This window comes from Canis lupus, chromosome 32 (assembly GCF_048164855.1).
Source record: "Canis lupus baileyi chromosome 32, mCanLup2.hap1, whole genome shotgun sequence".
Lineage (NCBI taxonomy): Eukaryota > Metazoa > Chordata > Mammalia > Carnivora > Canidae > Canis > Canis lupus.
In genome coordinates, this window is record NC_132869.1 from 23387473 (window position 1) to 23409091 (window position 21619).

General features: G+C 35.5%; 1 protein-coding gene across 1 annotated transcript in view; it reads left to right on the forward strand.

Annotated features, from left to right (window-relative positions):
* Positions 1 to 21619, forward strand: part of UNC13C (unc-13 homolog C) — a 548174-nt gene that overhangs the window by 436950 nt on the left and 89605 nt on the right. The window contains exons 23-25 of the mRNA XM_072808724.1: positions 2749 to 2826; positions 15844 to 15932; positions 21237 to 21386. Coding sequence (XP_072664825.1) covers positions 2749 to 2826; positions 15844 to 15932; positions 21237 to 21386 — 317 coding nt within the window. The remainder of the gene's footprint in view (positions 1 to 2748; positions 2827 to 15843; positions 15933 to 21236; positions 21387 to 21619) is intronic.

Below are 21619 nucleotides of genomic sequence, written 5' to 3' on the forward strand. Positions count from 1 at the left end.
CTCATCAACAAATGATACTTCTAGGGGATCCCTGGGTGGCTCAGCAGTTTAGCGCCTGCATTCGGCCCAGGGTGTGATCCTGGAGTCCCGGGATGGAGTCCCACATTGGCTCCCTGCATGGAGCCTGCTTCTCCCTCTGCCTGTGTCTCTTCTCTCTCTCTCTCTCTCTCTGTGTCTCTCATGAATAAGTAAATAAAATCTTAAAAAAAAATTCTCACAATCCTCCCACGTGAGTACCATTAAAAAAAATACTTCTAAATTAAGTTAATGTTCTCTTTACTGTGTGTGCTATTTGTTTTGTTTTCAATGACTATAGAAGTGCTTAAAATAAAAGCCATTTCCAGATTAGGTTTAAGGTAGATTCATGTAATTCAGTCTTCAGTAGTAGTTTGATAAATTGATATTTCAACATTTCAAAGGCAGAGAAAACTTAATGAAAGAAGAGAGTCTTGTGTTTATTTTTACCTCTCTCTGGATAACTGAATCTCTCTCTCTCTCTTTTTTTTTTTTTTTAAATATGTAGCCTTACCTGGAGTCCATAGCAATCCATGCCAAGTGAGCTCATAGTTCATTTTGTTTCTTAGTTCTTATTTTCCATTGGAAATAGTCATATTAAAAGGGCTTGGAAGTTGGTGTTTATACAGTTGGTACTATAGTACTGTTACATGTGCCAAAAAAGATAAACTTAATATCCAATAATAATAGAAGAGTCTACCTAGCTAACTTAGAGCCAGGGTTACAGAGTGATACCACCTTTTACCCATGACTCTTCCTGCCTCTCATTAAGAGTCATGGTCTTCCTTTGACCTTCATTTTCTCTCTGGTAAGTTGTCAAATTCAAGCTAAATCATCCCCATCTCTGATGGAAAAAAGAAAAGAAGAAGAAGAAAGAAAAGAAAAAAGAAAAGAAAAATGAAAAGAAAAGAAAAGAAAAGAAAGAGCAACCAAGTGAGAGAAAGGGAGCAAGATAGGAAGGAAGGAAGCAAGAGGAGGAAGGGAGGGAGGAAGGAAAGAAGAAAAACCCCAATGACCCAGCCCCTAGTGAGGGTTCAGTTTGTTGCCTTTGGGTCAAGATGCTAAATGCCTAGAGAGTCTTGACCATATGTACCTTGGAAAGGATAAGCCCTGATCAAGGGGCTCTCAGTCACAGCTGGGGATCACAGTCATTAGTGGAATATTGGGTTCAGCTACCTGAACAATATCTATGGCAGATGTATCTCAGGTATCTGTGTTAGAGAAATAAAATATTTATGCGACCAGAATCAAAGAAATGGAATCCAAGTTTAAAATTGTATTCATAAATCGAACTTAGGATGTGGTCACTTTAAGAATCAAGTAGGAAGTTTTTCAAAGGTCAGTAATGTGGTTAAAGTAATAATAAAATCTTTCCACTGATGAGTGCTAACACCTCTCTGATGCCTTGTAAACCCTCTCTATGCCTCTCTAATTCATTATTGGCTCATCTCCCAGAAACTTGGAAGATATATCCATTTTCCTTTCACTATTTTCCTCCTCCAAATCAACTGGCTTTTTGGAATCAGAATACAACAAATATTATTCTGTAACTATTCTCAATTCTATTTTCCAATTATAAATTACTATTATTCTAAGTCCACATCTAGTCCTGTCACAGAGCTTTCCATCTCTATGCTATTGTTCTATTTCTGCCTCCTTGGAAACACTGAGTCAAAAAACATTTTTAAACATGTATTCTGTGGAAGGCTCTGTGCAGTACTCTTGGGAGTAAGACAAAGCAGAAGACATAGCACATATGGTGTATTTAAGGTCAGTGGGTGAGATAGTGAAAAGCAATATAAATGTAAAGCTAAATAAATGTCAAGTGAGTACAGAAGAATATAGACCAGGAAAGAGAAAGCTCAAACCTGGAATGATGGATATGATTCAGATAGGCAAAGAGGTTCAAGTGAAGAGGCCACACGCCAAGCCAAGTCAGCATCAAGAAAGCCCAGGTGTTTTGGAGAGAATAAGCTGCTTAAAGGGGAAAGTTACTTATAGTGCAGTAGACAGAGTAGACAGAGATGGGAAGGGAAAACTAGTTTGGAGCCAGATAATTAAACATCTTGAATACCAGTGTGCAAACTTTATCTATAGCCAAAGAGAATACATTAAAGGTGTCTTCCCCCTGCCTTGTATTTTTATTTTTATTTTTTAAAAGACTTTATTTATTTAAGAAAAAGTGTGTGTGCACAAGCAGGGGTGGGGATAGAGGGAGAGGGAGAAGCACACTCCCCCAATGAGCAAGGAGCCCCATGAGGGACTTAATGCCAGGACCCTGAGATCATGACCTGAGGCAAAGGCAGATGCTCAACCAGTGAGCCACCCAGGTATCCCCCACCCCCTTAGTATTTTTAAAATTCAGATGGTGTTTTGGTTTTTTAAATGGTGAAATAGTGGAAAAGTTAAACCATTATCTTTTTCTTAAAGTGTATCTTTAAAAACAGAATTTGGCTCAATGTTAAGAATAAAAGAAATATTAGTAGTAAGTCCCAATGATTTATTGTCTGGGTTTATTATTAAATTGCATTCCCCAAAGTGGTAATATTTCCCTCTTCCGTTCTTAACTCTTAGAAAGTATAATGAAAATAACAGAATTATTTTGTTTGCCAAATATAATAGGACTTCAGTGATAGTTGTATACTTACCACATTTAAGGTATACTCATTCAATAATTTAATGTATGAAGGATTCTCACACCACCTTTTTTGTTGTTGTTTGCTTAATTTAAAGCCCTGTATATTGATGAACAATATTCAGCAATTGCGGGTCCAACTGGAAAAAATGTTTGAATCCATGGGAGGAAAAGAGGTGAGTATATTTTTATGCCTGCATTTGCAAAATGTCTACTTAGAGATTATTAGCAGCATATCTTTTTGCTATGGAAAGTGTCATAATTAAGTTTTTTACATGGGTTAACTAAAGAACAGAAAGTGATATTATTCTAAAATACCATTAACAACTAAGGTGATCATTAACCACAACAAAATACTGATAGTAAATGCATCAGAAGTGTGAATGTGAGGAGGGAGATGGTCAGTAGCCTTTTGTAGTGTGTATCATCATATATACACAAATATATATATGCTAATGATCTATAAAGTTCTACAAACTACAGATTTTTTTTCACCATATTACACAGTGTCAAGTTGATATCAACATTTTTGTTCTGAAATGTGCTTTGTGGCACTAGCAGTTTTTGAGGTATCAGTGGTTTATTATTCACATCTGAAACTCTGTCAAAATGTGTTGCGTGCTGTGTCTGTAATGTGTTGTGTCTTTGTCCAACATCTTTGACTTGCAATTCCCCGAGAAGAAGAAGGAAGGAGAAAGATTCTTTTATGAGGTTTGTGTTAGTAAGCATTTTATCCTTTACCTGGCTGTTTCCTCCAAACCTAAAGACCATTGCACTTCTTATTTATTCTCATTTGCTTGTTTGAATCAGGCAAACAGTGAAATATTAGCTGTGCACCTGCCTCCTGCTCTTGCCACAGTATTTCACAAACCAACATGAGCATCCAGGGACCTGGGGACTGGAGTCAGTGCCAGAGGGAACGTCACATGGCTGGCACCCTCCCACCCCCATCCTTCCCTAAAACAACCCCAAGGGCAGCAGGGATGTAGAAATATTTCTGTTAAAGATTTTAGTTACAGTGTTCCTTACTGTGGTAAGTGTATGAGATGTATGTAAAGCCAGGTCGGATTTCAAAGCAAAGATCCCTTTTATTTGTAAATTTACAAGGCTGCAAAATTTTTTTTTTTTTTTAATACCTGACTTCTTCACATGGGATGTTGCTTTGCTGTTAACTCCAAGGAGACATTCATACGTTTCCCTTCCTACAATGTCTTTTTTGCTCTTAGAGCCTCAGTCTTTTGAAAACGAAACCTATTTAGTATCCTACAAACGGGAAACACTAGGATAGGTGTTGAAGGTGCAACACTTCAAAACGAACTTTCATGAGCTGTGCTTCCACTGCAGTATCAGTTTATTTTGTCTAAAATAAGGCTCCATTCCCTATGGTGTGTCAGTGGTTTTTGCACAGTATAAGGGCATAAATCTCCTTTCGAATTCTTTTGCTGAATTAGGGGAGCACTGGCAATTGGGGATCATGTTGGAGAGTCCCTTTTTAATTTTAGTGATGTTTTATATTCAGACTTTAAGTGCACTTACTGTTTGAAGAGCCATGAAGATATCATAATTTCTTGTGGGAGATTTTGCCTCCTTTTGCTGAATTTTAAAGACCACAAATCATGTAAGGATAAAGTTATATTTTAAATGCCATATTTTCAGAAATTTATCCTAATGCTACTTCTGTTTCCTTACTATTCCATGGTTAGACTCTAATGTGAGTAATATGTTGCTGAGCTGAATATCAATAAGACAAATCTGACCTTCATTAAAGGAACCTGTGTGTGCCAAGCCACTCAACTAACCAAAAATGTTGTGGGGCATCTTGTTACCCAATAGGAATGGATTCTTTACCTTGCATAAAATTGTCAGTTTGAAATGTGTGGAATTCACATTATAATTTAGTTACAGTTCAATAGCTAAATCATAGAACTTCTTTCTGGAGAAAGTAATGAAGAAATACTGACATGGATGCCTTCTCCCCTTATGATTCTTGCAGGATCAGTTGCTAAATTCCTTCTACATAATTTAAAGGGAAAACTCAATTCAATCAATGCAATGAATGTCCAGTTTCTAACAATGTAATTTGTTAGGGGACAGCATGGACCCTAGCTCCTTTCTTTCCCTGCTTTTGAATCTTCTACATCCCTTCCCTCTTTATCATCTTTTGATATTCTGTTTCCTTTCTATGCACAGTTTCTTTTATCTGATTATTTTCTACTTTTGCCTCATCATGTGTTATCAGAAAAGTGTTTGGCAGGCCCAGTCAGCCCTGGCATGGGGATTGATGAAACAGCAGGAGGAAGCAAGACCTGAACCCAAGTCTGGGTGTCTCAGTCAGCCTCCATAGAGAAAGAACTGTGATTAATAGAGATTTATGTTAGAGTTGCTACATTCACCTTCCTCCAGGCCCCAGAATCTCAAAATAATAGGCTGAGCCTTTCCAATCCAGTTATGTATGTATGACACTATCTATGTGAGTTCCCTAACTTGAGGCTTTTATAAAGATGAAAAAGCATTTTATTGAGAATGACAGAATTTACCCTTTGACATGAGAAGTTTATAGGGACTTAATGCAGGCATGTGCGATGGTCTTTAAAGGGAGTGTAGAAGAACCAGTTCTTCTCTCCCAATGGAACAGGCTATAAAACCTTGACTGGTATTGTTGAGGAAAGCTTCCCAGTCTAGTTCTTCAGTTTCTTATATTTTTGTCCCCTATCACCTGTGCTAGGATATGCACTTCTTGCTACAAAAATTTAATTAGCAAATGATTAATTGCTTGAGTACTTGCTCCAAATAGTTTTTGATGCTATGTATTTATCAGTTGGCTCCTAACAGCAGCATGGCTTGCCTCTCATACTGTCTGCAGAGTGCTGACCACTTGCAGGCCGGTTGCATGATGCTGTAGCTCTCTGCTGCTTGAACCCACCACTGTTGGGCCAGCTGTTCTCTCCTTATAGGATCAGCCTCTTTTCCCTCTGGAAACAGAAATAATTTTTAAAGCCTTTTCTTTAGGTGGAAAAAAAAAAAAACAACCTACTCTCTTTCTGGAGTCCAAGTTAGCCTAACACTTTGACAGTCCAGGGATGATGCTGTTTGCCCTCAATGGCTTCAATAAAAAACAGTGTTTGAGCAGACACTGTTACTAACTGCATGCACAATATCCTGGAAACCATCTGGGCACTTCTTCTTCTTCTTTTTCTTAATCTAGCACCTATTTAGAAAGAAAAGGGAAGATCAAATCACTAAGTATCTTCTCCTATATTGTGACTTTCCAACATAATTCGTTGCATAAAAATTAAGAGCATGTTTTGGCATAACAACACTCTGATTACTATAAAGAATATAAAAAATATAATAAGTCACACAAGCCATGAAGCAAACATAACCTTAGAAATTAAGGCCAGAGTCTGTGTTGGAAAAAAAGCATCTCATGTGATTTTTCATGTGCATATTGTTTTGGGATACACTAAAATAGATAAAGTAGCCAATCCACAGTATGGGTTGACTTGTGCTAGAAGTTAAAATATGTGCACCTCTATCCCCATACTGCATTACTGTTCCCCTTATGACAAAGTAGCAACAAGGTGATTGTCAGGATGCCAGGTAATAATTTTCATCATTAGTGAATGATCATTTTATCATCCTAAAACAGCTCAAATACCTCAAAAGTGAAACAGATATACTTTGGCTTACATTATTTCAATAGTTTGTTAAATTCAGTATAACTTAGTATGATTCAGTGTAAAACATTGCAAACAAATATATACACTGTATTCATTTTTTCATAAAAATGTATTACTACAGCCTATGAAAAGGACTCAGTTGCATTTCCTTGATCTGCAATCTAATTTATACAAGTACATGAAAAAGAAAATCAGATAATCCAAAATTTAATTTCATTTCAGGAAGTCATGAGATACTGGTTATGAAGCTCTGGAGAGTTTGTAGTAATTTATTTAAAAGAATTCTGACTGTGCTGTGTAAGCAGAAGAGGCATTACTCCTTCATAATATTGCATTGGTACAAACATCCTGAATAGTAGAATCCATAATTATCAATAACTCTGCTAACTTACTGACAGTACTCCAGATGCTAAAAGTTAACCATCATTAAGACATTGAGGGGAAATGGAGGCATTTGTTTGCTTAGCTAAATTCTCATATTCTGCTGGCCACAAAGCAAACTAATTAGATATAATGGTAATATTATTTTTATTGGTACATCTCAAAAAGAATTGAATCTTGACTGATTTCATTGTCGTAAACTTTCCTGAACAGGGCTGACCAAGAATTCTGGAAAATAACCTCATCTATCCTAAATATGTGTATATTTTAATGAGTAGAAGAGCATTGTCTATATCCTCTTTTCATTTTTTAATGTTGAATTTGAAGAGTTAGAAACTGCATCTGACCCAAAAGTGTACACATGTAACTGATTGAAATTCACTGTAAAACCTTTTAGCTGTAAGGACTTAGTCTTCAGCTAAGCAAATCCTTACCAGAGAGAACAGAAGTTGACCCCTATTATATTTTACTTAGCATTATCCTTTTAACTTTATACTTGCTGGCAACAGGGGATTGAAGAACACTTGTTTAAAGGAAATAATACTTTATGCTAGTAGTTCTCGAACTTCGGTATGCATCAGAACTACCTGGGTAGCTGATTAAAACACACATTGCTGAATTCCATCCCTAGACTTTTTGGTCTTGGGAAGGGCCTGATGATTTGCATTCTGAACAAATTCCCAGCTGATACTGATCAACTGCTCAAGAGACCACATTCTGAGGGTTACCCCTCTTTGCTTTTAGGACAGCAACTAGGTAATTAGGATATGTCTCAGAATGCCCCTTTGTCTTATCTGTGCAACACGTTTAACCAATCTGCTTGATATGTTTTAATCTGGAGAACACAAAGGATTCAATGTGTTTTAATGGACTTTGAGACAGCATGCTGTAGTACAGGCAAATGTACTATTGTATTACGGAATGTAGTAATCCAGAAATATAGGTGACCAATTTCTAGTGATAAATATTTTTTTAACATTCTAGACTTTATGCTTGTGTTTTATGTATAATTTTATCAAAAGGTTGTGGTGGTGTATGGAAGCTGAGCTTTATGTTCAGGTTTCTGATCTGTCTTCACCTTTTCTTTTTAATGTACATAGAGATATAACTCACAAGTTAATACATTAATGAGAATCAATCTCTTTTTCAGCAATCACAAAGTATAAAATATTAGATGTCTTAGATAATAAAATAGACAATTTAAACTAGTTATATCTTCCTTTTAGTTCTAAAATTGTTTCTGAAGGCAATTTGCAGTTTTTTTCTATTTAATAGAAGAGTCTATTGTTGCCAGTTATATTTACTGGATCTGTAGAGCAGCAGGCATTGAGTTAGGAGGTTTATTAATGGAGTCAGAACAATTAAAGTAATAAGGTTTGGGAATGGAACCCCCCCAACACTTTCTAAATTTGAAAATATCTCTTAAATGAAAGTTGTAATTGTTATGTCTCACCCTGCAACAATTGAAAACATAAACTGAAACCTCTAGCTTTTTAATGTGTAAATAGAGCTTAAAGGTGGGATGTCATTTGGATGAATTCAGTAGAAGCAAGCAGCTATTTTTAGATATGGCAGTAGATAACAAGGAGAACTGAATGTTTGAGGCAGTGGCCTTTCATTTTGGCAGCATGCAGCTCTTGCAGGGTTTCTTTTTCCTCTGAGCCATCTCTACAATTATAGTTAACAAATCGGACTTAGTATAAAATCGAAAGAATAATGAAGCCCAGTCGGGAAAATTGCATTGAGGTAATTTAATAAATATGATTATGAATTTAGCGCTAACACCACAGAAAGCTCAGCTAAGTGCTAAGCTTGTGAAATTAAGAAAAGGTGCTAGCTAGGAGGCTGAGAAGTTTCTGAGCGGGTGACCCAGGTCAGGATGAAATAAAGACTCAAGCAGGTGCTGCTGGTCAACTACATTGCCTGGAGCATTCCCAGGAGATCACAGGGTCACTCTTGTGCCATCAAGTCTCTTTTGAAACTAACCTTTCTCTGAACCTTACAAAAACTTGAGAGAATACAAGCCACAGCCAGGAGGGAGGAAAAAAAGAATTTAACTACCATTTTCCATAATAGATCTATTTTACTGTTTTGTGATCCTCCTCGATTGTTTATGCCTGCCTTCACAAACCATAAATCAATGTAACCAGGCAAACTTCTCTAATCCAGCCTGACTCCTTCTTCTACTTGATTGAGGAGCCTGCAGGCATCTCATGCAAATGGCTCACTGATAAATTATGTCCCCATGGATTAATGTTCAACAGGTACTTAGTTCAGCTTATTGAACAGACTATATTCACATCACCCAGCAGTAGATGGATGCAGTAGTGTGAACAGCAGAGTTGGAAAGACAGACTGAGACAGGGCATAAAGGCAATTTTTACAGAATAAATTCTGAATTAAATTATGTGCCTTGTTTCTTCTCCTTAATCCTACTCTGTTAGTTTCATGGTTAGTCAGTCAACAGATGGAGCTAAATAAGCCCAAATTTCCTTCTCAGTCAAGATATTGAACTTATTTTTTAATGAAGATTTTCAGATGAGACTTTCCTTAAAAAAATAACTTCTTAGCTGCTTCTCCATCCTCATGTGTCCCCCAGATATGTCAGGGAGCATGGCACATGGTCTAGGCCTTGGTTTTCCCACTTTTAAGAAAGAGGAAATGGTACTGTATGATTTCTGAAGTTCATTCTAATTCCAAAACTCTGGTTATAAGGACAACAACCTTGTTAGCAATCCAGAGAGTAAAGGTCTAGTCTATGTGTTGTAGGTGAGAAGGAAAAAAACCTGTTTAAAGTAAGAGGAAAGATGTCATGTCACTCATATAAGGTTTGAAGGTATAATTTTTTTAAAAGTACAGAGAAGAAAAGCCCTTTCCCCCCCTTTCAGTTGTCTAGGCTGAAGAACGGAACTTAACATATCTCAAAGGCATTTTAGTTGATTTGAAGCACAATGACAGTTGGATTTACTGCATACTCTCCTTAATTAGGATGAGAGACAGCTGCTGATGTTCAGCTTTTGAAGCCAGAAGTTAGAAGCATGAATTTATATAACTGATACTTGAGCATAACAGTTCATGCAAATCCGAACGGCATAAAGAAAGTGTCATAGTCTGTCTCTTAAAATGGTTTTGTGAATTGTTAGGGAAGGTCTCTTCAAGAGGACTAAAACAGGAAACAAATGACAGGGTAGCATTGGTGGAGCTAGGACGGATTTTTATTTTTGTAATGCAGAAGACCTATATGTTTTTAAATTTCAGACAACATATCACAGTACCCATGTTGGATGCCATAGCTGCACAAAGTGAATTAGGGCATTTCAAGGAGAGCAATTTCCTACTGGATTCACTAGGGAATGTTCAGTGATTTCTCAATCATATATTTTAAGTTGAGCTAGCCATTTTAGGATGGATAAATTTTGGTTAAATAGAAGGTTGGAGAGAAGTGATATTTAAAAAACAAAACAAACAAACAAAAGAATAGCCCAGATAAGCTTACCATAAATTACTTGAAGCATTTCCCTTGTTGAAAACCAACTAGCAGGGTCAGTAAGTTTAGCCTTTATTAAAACAACTTTAGGAATGGCAGGAGAATAAAATAGAAGAGGGAATAAGAACACAACTTTGAGATGCTTGCATTATAGTCTAAATGAAAATAATTCTGCATCCGAAATTGAAGAGGATAGGACAGATGGAGAAAATATTTCAGAGATATTATCAATCATATTTGGTATCCAAGTAAATGGATAGAATCCAAGGTAGAAGGCAAAGAGGAGTCAAAGATGATTTTCATATTTCTGCCTTAAGCAACTGTATGCTAGCAATCAAGTCAGGGATATAAAGATGAGCAGGTAATAAGTTCACTTTTTGATATGTTGACATTTAGATCATCCAAGTAGAAAAGGCCAATAGGCACATTATGAGAATATAAATATAGGCATATTATGAGAATATAGACATGATGCTCAGGCATCTTGTTAAAGCTATAGATATTGATTCAGGGGGTCATTAGTGTAGGGGTGGGAGTTAAAGACATAGGCATGGATGTGATTGCTCAAGAAGATAGGATAGAGTGAAAAAAAGATGAGGAAGAGAAAAATGGACATCAATTAAGATCTAAGGAGTATACAGAGGAAGGGAAGTCAGCAAATGAGACAGATGATAGGCAGAAAAATAGGAGAGCTAGGAGAAGGTAGTCTCTGGAGAAAGCAACAGTGAATGCAGGATGAGTATGTTGAATAAAGTTATTGGAGATCACATTTAAGAAATCACTGCTGATCTATATGTGAACATTTCCGTGGAGTACCCAGAGCAGCAACTATACTAGAGGTGATGCATATTTAAGAAATGAGGTAATAATTCTTACTTTTATGTTGTAAATAGTTTGATGGTCAAGAAAAGAAAAAAATATTAGCATGATGGTGATGAGAAGATAGTACCAAATACTTGGACTTTTTTTCTTCCATTTGTTCCATTTTTTTAAACAAAATGTTGTTTGAGCACATATATAGGATGGGGTAAAGAAGATAATGATGGAGAGACAGAAGACAGAAAGGGATATTTGATGGAACAAAATCTAAAAGAAGCAACCAAGTTGAACAATGCTTTTCTTAGAAATGAGACTTTCTTTTTTCATAGAAAGAGTTATGAAATTTACATTTATTAGAGGATTTTTTCTGCAAAAATCTTCAAGGTATGAAATCCACCAGTCTAACAATCAAATATTGGACCCTGTGTAGATGAGGACCACAGAATAATCATCCTCCCCAATTGGCACTTACTCAGCTAAGCAAATAATGGAACTTTAATACTGATGAGCTGAACAGGAGGAAAAATAGCCTAGTAGACTGAAAAGAACAGAAAAGAAATTAGATAGTAATAAACAATGGAGAAAAAGAATAAAACACAAAATTTCTTCCCATGAAGCCTTTATTTTTCAAGAGTAGGTATTGAGCTCTTGAAAGGGTTTAAATGCCACCTTCAACTGACTCTATCTCCAGCAAGTGCCTGATAGTTGGGTTAACAATTGCCATTTTAAAAGGGTGAAATAACATGTACTCCCTTCACATCCCTTAGGGAAAGAATCTATTGCTGGTGAAAAATGAAAAAACAAACAAAACATACAGAGTGGGTATGGTAACCATATTTTTGGAACCAAACGAATATCAGGGCATAATCTGACATGGTCTGACAATGAGATAAAAATTTGAAATCATGACTAAGTTTGTAACTCCAGAATATATGGTTGCTAAGGAATGAGAGATTTCAAATGCAGAAGTATTCTATTAATAGTCAATGCAAATTATCACTCCAAGGAGAAGGAGGACTCTGCATATCAGGATTTCCTTTGAGGGAAAATTTTCATGCTTCTTTCTGCCCTCACCTCCTGCCTCAAATACTTAGTAAATGCCTAGGCATGCGGCAGTAGACACCCAGAATGGACAGCTAGGTAAGATAGATTTCAGTGGAACAGACAGATTAAAAGGAGAACAATTTAAAGAGAGAGTTTTATAGACCCTTGCAGTAAATAGCACAATTAGTACAAGCTCCTAACTGTGTGGGGCCAGAAACATGGGGAGGGGGGAGAATTGAGGTGATAAGTAAATTGTCTTTTAAAGGAAAAGTAGAAGTGGGCCTTAAGGAAGAAGAACTTAAAAGATAACTTGCATGCTAGCTATCTCTTCCAGACAGGTTATTTATATTATCACAGCTCAGTGGTGTAAAATATCACAGTGGTGTAAAAAGTCCAGATGGTACCTATGTATGACTATGGTTCATTCTGATCATTAGAACCACACTTTGCCAGCCTTGATTTTGGAATTCTAAAACCTTTCATGGAGTGTGGGTAAGATCAGTTTTGAAAGCTTTACCATAAATTCAGAATTTGACTCTGTATTCTTAAATTTTTCTCTATCTATGGAGCCATTTATTGTTTATTTTTTGCCAGCCAAGTTGCTTAGGTACACATGATAATTCAGTTTCCAATTAGAATAAATTTATTAACTGTGACTTTTGAATGCTTCATTTCTTTCTTTTTTTGTTTTTAATAATAACAATACAAAAATGCAAGTTATTTTTGATATTTGATGTCATATCGATGTTAGAACAGGCTAAATTTTAAATCTTGGGGGGAAAAATTCACAACTGATATATTTCCTTAAGGCCCACTTCTACTTTTCCTTTAAAAGACAATTTTCCTGTCATCTATTACCTTTTCAAAGTAGCCAATAATTTTTAAGATGTACTATTGGTAATTTAAGCAATAAAGGCTGAAAGCCCAAGTTGTTATTCCATATAAACTTGAGGAAGTTTGTGGTAGTAAAGAAAATTTCTTCAATATGGGCACATAAAAAAATGCAGAACTCAAGAAATGGTTAATTTTCTGCCTAAAGGGATTGTCTTAAAGCTGGATGAATATGATATTTATGATAATTATTATTAAAAAGACTGGTAATTGAGCCTCATAATTACTGTTTCTGTTTTAATGGCATGATTTGGATCAGATAAACATCAAGTACTTAAACTAAACCTTTTCTTCTTTTGCCTGGTTACATGACAGAGGCATTTGTCTGCACCCACTTAGAAATTTAAGCTTCCGTCAGGAAATGAAAACTGTCATCCAATATTTAAATTGCTATAGATTTGACAGTTTCATTTATTCAAGCAACAGCCAATTATTTGATAAGAAATTTCCATTCACAAAATACCAAAGGTGGACTAAAATAATTTTTGAGAAAATAGCATAATTTTATCCAACTGACCTATCTAACCACTGTATATGACTTTAAAGTCATTATCTTAGCAGGTGAAAAAAACTTCAATATGTATAACAAACTAATATGAAGACAAAAATACACATTTTAAATAAGAAGCAACCCCATTTCCTGAAGAAAATTCTCCTCTCACTGCCATTTCCTGGGAAGTGGCAGGTGTGTAGGTAGGGAACTACCACCTATCACCCCAAGTGGCTTATCAAAGAGTGGGGAGCCTGAAGAAAACCAGAGAGGGGCTTCTTTATCATTGCCATTCCCCAGCCATCTTATCCAAATGAAATCAGGTTAAAATTGGTATTAGGTCGATGGCAAAAATATAATAGAAAAATTCAGCCTGCATGGTTCCCTAAGATTTGGACAGGCAATTCACAAATATTTTCTTGGTTAAAGTTTGAGGAGTTGTGGTTTATTAGGATATTTGCACTTTAATGCCTATTAGTGTCTTTTTAAAAAAATAAGTAATTGTCTTTCTGAATCATTGCTTTATAATCAGCTATAGTTTAATGGAACTCTCAGAAAGCATGAGACTCAAGGATATTCCATTTTTCCAACTCCTAGAGAAATTTATATTTGCTATACTAGCTCATGTGTCTGTGGGTAAGAGCCATGAGCCTGTCTGTTGATAGGGACAGAAAAAAGATAAAGTCTGGAAGAATTACATTGGCTCTATAGAAGGGCAGCAAAAACTAATGCTGAAACCACCAGAATTTGAGTCAAAGTTAACATCAAGGATTGATCTAATATCAATAGTCAGATATACCAAATGAAATTTATTTCCATTCAAGTACTTTTAGTCATGTTAATACAAGCCAGAGCTACCCAGCATGTTGAGATATATAATATATTTCTCTCTAACAATTTCTTAGTACTGGAAAATGCTCTTGAAACATTATAGTACTTAATGGCGAGGACTCCTGACTCCCAGGAGTTTAAATTGATATTGATATTGGATCCTGTATTTTCTGGTGTCTTTCTTGGGTTCTCCTTTTTACACTAAGTTCTCCTTTAATTTGTTTTACTCCCAAAAGTTACTTTTATCCTATTCCTGCTTTTCAATAGTAGATCAGCTTGTGTAAGAATTATAGATACTAATGGCAGGAAACTAATTTCTAAAGATTCAAAGGAAGGTTGACTTAAATTTCAGAGAATATTCTAGATTACATGAATTCCTATCAACTTGAGGCAGTATATCTATTACAAGTCATTCTTTTCTGAAAATTGGCTTGCAAAAAACATAATGAACAGAGTAAGTTTCAAAAATGCTAATAAAGCTTGTGTTGACCCTGAACTTTAATTACAGAAAATATTGTGTCATATAATAGGTTGATGTATTTGTTTATGTTTATGTATAGTATAGATTTTATGGTAATAGTTAACATTTTCAGAAATACAACCAAATAAAAAGAATAGTTGACTTTTAAAGTTTGCATTGGAGGCAGCCTGGGTGGCTCAGTGGTTTAGCACCACCTTCAGCCCAGGGAGCGATCCTGGAGACCCAGAATCGAGTCCTGCGTTGGGCTTCCTGCATGGGGCCTGCTTCTCCCTCTGCCTGTGTCTCTCTGCTTCTCTCTCTATATATATATCTCTCATGAATAAATAAATAAAATATTTAATAAATAAATAAAGCTTGCATTGGAAAAGCAAACTTTGAATATAAGTTATCTTAATTTAATTATTTTTCTTTTGACCCAAATTTGGTCAGTAGCTTAACTTCAATTTATAAATATTTGAATACTTAAAGAAAAATGAAAATAAGATCATAAACATTGGATCTTGAACTCTGAGCTGCAAAATGGCATCTAGGAAGAAAAGTCAGGCCTATCACCTCATAGAAACATTGGAGTGCTTGGATAAATTATTTTCCCTATTCTTTTAATTCCACAATTAGAAAAAGATAAAAATACCTTCAAATAGGCTACAATGCATTACTCAAAATTAATTTATCTTACTGATTTGAATTTTCAATAGGCTTGTTTATTTACAGGGATATTAAAGATTGAAATTTTGAAGCAACATACATATTCAACTAATGTATAACATGATATATTTTTGAGGTTATAAAGTTACCATGTTCTGGAGATTATCTTGTCATGCCTTGAATCCCATTGCTGTAACCAACAAAGGCTTTGCTACCTAGCTCTTATTTCTATGCATGCCATGCATTTCAATCAATTTTTTCATATATATTTAGAATTTCCTAGATTTTGCACTTGAAGTCAGAGGTTATAAAAAAGGAAAAGAAAGAGGATGTGTGTGTTGTGTTGTTTGAAGTTTGCCTTATAACAAGCAAATTGCCTGTAAGAGAAACAAAAACATGCTTTCTCAGAACTCCAAAGTAATATTGTTTATGGTCTCTCTGCAGCTAGACCCTGAAGCTAGTACTATTCTAAAAGAACTTCAAGTTAAACTCAATGGGGTTCTGGATGAGCTCAGCATCACTTATGGTGAAAGGTAAGTGGCCTAAGTAGTTATTATCAAACTGTGTTAGGTTTCAGCTACTAGTAATCATACTTCCAAGCTGTTTCTCTCCTCTTACTGGCTAAATCCATTTAACTTCAAGAATCAATTCAAGCATTATCTCCTCTCAACAGTTATTCAGGACTCAACAATTGAACAGTGGTGTCTTGCTACATGTTTCCCAGAACCTTGTATAATCCTTCTTTGGGTAGCATGTTAAACAGTATGCTTTCAGTTCTGGTTTACTTGCCTATCTCCAGTAAGCCATGCATTCCTGGTAGAAACCACATATCTCATCCCTACTTGAAATTCTGGTGTTTAGAGCTCAGCAATTTGCTGTTGAAAGAATGGAGGGTGGGAGAAAGGCAAGGAGAAAATCTTTACATACAAAAGAAGACTGAGGTGCATGTATGCCATTTATATCAATGTAGTTGCACTTTCAAATAACTGAATCCAACCCCATAACCTAATTAAGTCAGGATTCTAGATTTTAGGGTTTAGAATTTTTAATTACCCCATGAAATAGTAATGGCAAATTTTTCCCCCTATTTAAAAAAAATAAATTAACTCTATTTGTCTATAGTGTGGCTCTAAAGAAAGAACAATTCATCCTAGATAAACTTCACTTTGGTCCTATAGGAAAAGGTCATTATATCCTTATCAAATGTTAAAATAGAAAATCAAACACATCTTTGAAGAGGTTCATTAACTTCATACAGAATTTGCTTTAAATATTGGTTCAATAAATGTTGATTTATTGTGTTCAGTTCTCAAATGACCCTATAAAAATCACTCTATTGGCTAATATCTTGTTTAGAATTTCTGCTTCCATGTTCATCAGGGATATTGGTCTATAATTCTCCTTTTTGGTAGGGTCTTTGTCTGGTTTTGGAATTAAGGTGATGCTGGCCTCATAGAATGAGTTTGGAAGTATTCCATCCCTTTCTATCTTTTGGAACAGCTTTAGTAGAATAGGTATTGTTTCTTCTTTAAATGTTTGATAGAGTTCCCCTTGGAAACCATCTGGCCCTGGACTCTTGTGTTTTGATAAAAATCACTCTAATGGTGAAGACTAGGTATCCCTTTGGACCCCACTCATCGCTTACTTTTGGATTTTGGAAAGATACATAATAAACATTCATTGATTAAATATGATAATTTTATATCAGACTGAAAAGAAAAAGACACTAAAAGGGTCATATATTTTTTTCAAATATAGCAATGATGCAAAGTAAAGTCCCATATTGCCCTTCTCTTTATTTTCATGATTATGTTCATTGTCTTTATACAGCCCATATTCACAGCTCAGGTGCTGATCAAGAGATAGCCTTGCTGTATTGAGCGCAGGGTGATTGCTCTGCCTTCTGTTTTGTGTTGTTAGCTGACCTGGATGATTCTGCTTATTTGGCCTAGATGTTAGTAAGCAACTTGGGGATTCTGTTTACCTGGAGTTGGAGATGTAGACAATGTCCCAGAGACGTCAGGCCTCATCGGCTCTGACTTGAGTGACACTTAGTTGATGGGGACCTTCAGTCAGCCATATTAGGCTTAATGCAGGCTTCATTGTAGTTGTGAATTAATATGTGGTTAGCAAAGACCATTGCCTTCAGCTGGGAAGGAAAAAGAATATTTAGCAAAATCAGGTAAAATAAAATGGTGTCAGGGAGAGCAAGGGGTGTTCAGGGCCTTATAGGAAATAAGATGAGTAAACAGGATAGAAATCAGAATAGGAAGATAAAAAGTACATTAAAATTACTTTCTGTACTACAGCCAATTCATCCTTATGAATAAATACTTTTTAAATTTTGTTTTGTTCTGTTTTGTTTGATGGAGGGGGTAGAATTCAGTTTATGAAGACTATAATATAAATTATAATTTTAAAAATGTGAGCAAACTTTAGTTATGAAATAAAGAGTGATGTTCTTAGAAGGGCACTGGAAGTATTTTGTTCATATGAAGCCAGCTATTTTAACCTAGATATTGAAACTCCTGGTTATCTGGTACCATTTCTTCTTAATTTTTTTTAAATATAGGGAAGAATTCACTATTTTGTGCACTTAGGGCTAGGATTATTAGAATAAACAACTCACATGTCATGCTTTTCTTATAAAAAGAATGATTATTATATATCTGTTGGTTTGAATTTATTTCTCACATGGTCAACCAGATCATATACACTGGTGGGTGGGGAGCCTATAATGATCAGGGTGACCATGCTGTGAAGTCAAACTGGATCATTTTAATCTGAATGTACCCTTTTTAAGAGTCTTAATTAGCAGTTTAGAGGTTTAAAATTAAGTGTGTAATTAATTGTCCCAAATCTATTTTATCTGGTGTTATTAAAACCCACAATTAAATAATTCTAGTATATGGAGCTGGTAGGATGATTACACATCACAGTAAAGGCGGCTCAGAGCCAAATCACACATCTGAAGTCCCGGTTCATAGGTTCTTGACATGCTCGCAGGGAACCCACTCATGACCGAAACAAAGTGATATCATTTCAGTGATAGCTCAAAGATGTTCTTACATGTTTCAAAACTTGTTCTGCTTAGATTTCTCCTTACATTTTGGACTTTGGCTCTTGGTTTACTGCATTCCTTTTAATGATGCCTTTGGTACCAGTGACTAGCTGGATTGAGTAAAGAATTCAGGAACATTTCCTGGGAATTCTCCTGTTAGTATTTGGCTTCATGAGTACTCACAAAATCCATCATTATTAACTGGTGCCTTGTTTTTTCACGCTGATTACTATAGACTTCTCTAACCAAAAAATGGATAGAGAAAAAACATTTGGGGCAAATTTACCAAAAAAAAATCAATAGAAAAAAAATCAATAGAAACAAAAAATTTTAGGTGAAATGCAGGTGTTGGTTCACCCTGGATCAATGCTAAGATAAAATGTCATTATCTCTGACACATTGCTAACCCTTCCTCCACATGCTTGATCTCACACACCTGGCTTCTGGTGGGAGTTCACCACATGGATCTATTGTGGGAGAACTCACTTAAACATTGTAACCTGACTATCATACCTCTTTGCTCCATCTATCTCCACCTTGGTACACTGATTTGAGAACCATGCAAAAGTAAGTAGCTATTTCAAAGGTAGTTATTACTATAGTCAGCAGGATCAGTCAGCCAGTGGTAATCAACTAGTTCAAACTTTCCAACATTATTTACCTTTCTTTTCTATTGCCCCAAGTATACCACCTCTACCCTCACTAAATACACACACCACCATCTTCATCACTTAACTTTCTCACCTTCTCCACCATGTACACCACTACCTTCCTCCATAACCACTACCTGACAAAAGTCCAAAGACAGGTCTAGCCAGATAAAAGCCATTTGTTCACACATCTGAATTCCTTTGGACTTGAGTCTGAAAGAGACACATAGTATTTTCAATATTTGTAGAATGCATGCATGCATTGATTACATACTCTTATTCTTTCTATGTAATTAATAATGGAAGCATTATATAGTAAAAATTTCTAAACTTCTCTATAAAATTTTAGGACTTGGTACAGTTGGATACCTTTCAAATAATATGGACCCTATAACCTTTGTGTGTGGAGGAAGAAGAGGAAAGGGACAGACTTGATTGCAATACTTTTAAGATGGTCTCTTTCCTTCTAATCATCACCATACCAGTGACAGGACCATTTTCCAAGATTTCATTTAATCCCATTCTCCTAAATGTTTTCATCTTGCCTGCTTCTATATCTGTTATAATTACTCTTCTTGTTGGAAATGTGAAAATGACAGACAAAATAGAAGAATGGTGGTGATGATGAGTCTCCGTTACTTAAATGTCTTATTTTGTGCCATTTACTTTAATAAGGGATATAAAGAATGAAAAATAATGCTAAAGATTACTCTTCACAGACTTCTTTAAGTTCTTAGAGTGGTGAGGTAATAGAAGTGGGTGTAAGGAGGAGGGTCCTTGATACAGTCAACAAATTTTTTTTTTGAGCCATCTTTTTCTGCTCTGGTTCCATGGTGTGGGTATATAACACCAAAAAAAAAAAAAAAAAAAAAAAAGGTCCCTGCCCTCATGAAGCTTAAATTCTATTTGGAGCAACAGGGAATAAACAAATAAAAAGTATGTAGTGTATGAAATAATAGTAATAATATACATATGTAAAATATTATTGTAATTAAGAAAAAAAGAACTGCAAGGTAATGGAGAATGATAGAAATGTCATTTCAGGTTAGTGTTCAAAAAGACTTCTCAAAGGACCTCACATTTGGCATATTCCTGAAATAAGTTAGGTCAAGAGACCCATGAGAAATTTCATGGGGGAGGGAACATAGCAGTAGCCATGAGAGAAGAGTGTCCTCAGAGACTTCTAAAAACACTAAGGTTTAGGATACTTAATAAATAATTGTTAATGAATATTGGGTAGGAGAGAAATTCATTTGACTTCTAAGTGGAAAAGTTTCATAGGAATAGAGAGAAAAAAAAAAGGAATGGAGAACACATTAGAAATCAGGTCAAAAAAAAAAAAAAAAAAGAAATCAGGTCTGCTGATGTGTATTGGAATTACCAGTATACTGATCATGTAAAAGCCATGAAATGAGATACAATTGCCAAAAAAAAAAAAAAAAAGCTATATTTGATGGAGAAATGGAGTAATCCAAGGATCAAGCATAGATGATTACAATGTAGGATTGCCAGATATGATATAGGATATACACAATTAAATTTGGATTTCAGATAAACAATGGGTGTATTTAGTATACATATGTCTGAAATACTGCATGGAGCATACTTGTACTAAAAAATGATTCACTCTCTGAAATTGAAATTACCTGGGTATCCTGTCTTTTTATTTGCTAAGTCTGGCCACCCTACTCCAATTGTTAGAGGTAAGGTAATTGAGAAAGGAGCATAGGCATTGAGGTTAGGGGAAAGCCAAGAGGGTGTGGAGTCCGAGATGCCAAGTGACGAAGGTGTACCCACATGTCAAGAGTCTTTCAAGTACAGTCATTACTCCAAACAATGCTCAGAAGAACTCTCAGCTATTACTGTGAGATATGGGGCCAAATGAACCCCCACTCAAATTAATTTAACCTGAAGAGTGTTACTTTTATCTGCTTTATGTAAATGGGTCCCAAATAAGCTTTCATTGCAACAAAATTTTTTGCAGCTGAACAAGAAGTTTGAAGACTAATGAGCAAGGGAATTCACACCATTTGAAACAGATCAGACTCCTCAGAGTTGAATTAAACAGACACAGACAAAGGAGTCATAAAGGCTTTTATTTCAGAATTAATATTCCTTATTTTTAGTTTCCAGCTTATCATTGAAGAGTGTATAAAACAGATGAGTTTTGAACTAAACCAAATGAGAACAAATGGAAATATTGCATCTAATAAAAACAGTGCAGCAATGGATGCAGAGATTGTACTAAGACCTCTCATGGACTTCTTGGACAAAACGTAAGTTTTCCACTTGGTTTTCTCTTTAACCATTGCCCTAAATTTGATTGATATGGGTTTAAGGGAAAAAATTGTTTTCCTCTACATAGGACAGCTTTAAAAAAGGCTTCTATGGAAGTACATTAATTTCACTAAAAAGGAAAAGACTTTCAGTTCATTACCAGATGTAAACAAAAGCAGGGATGGCTTTATGCAGGAAAGAAAAAATGGAGAAGAAATAAATCTTCGTAACT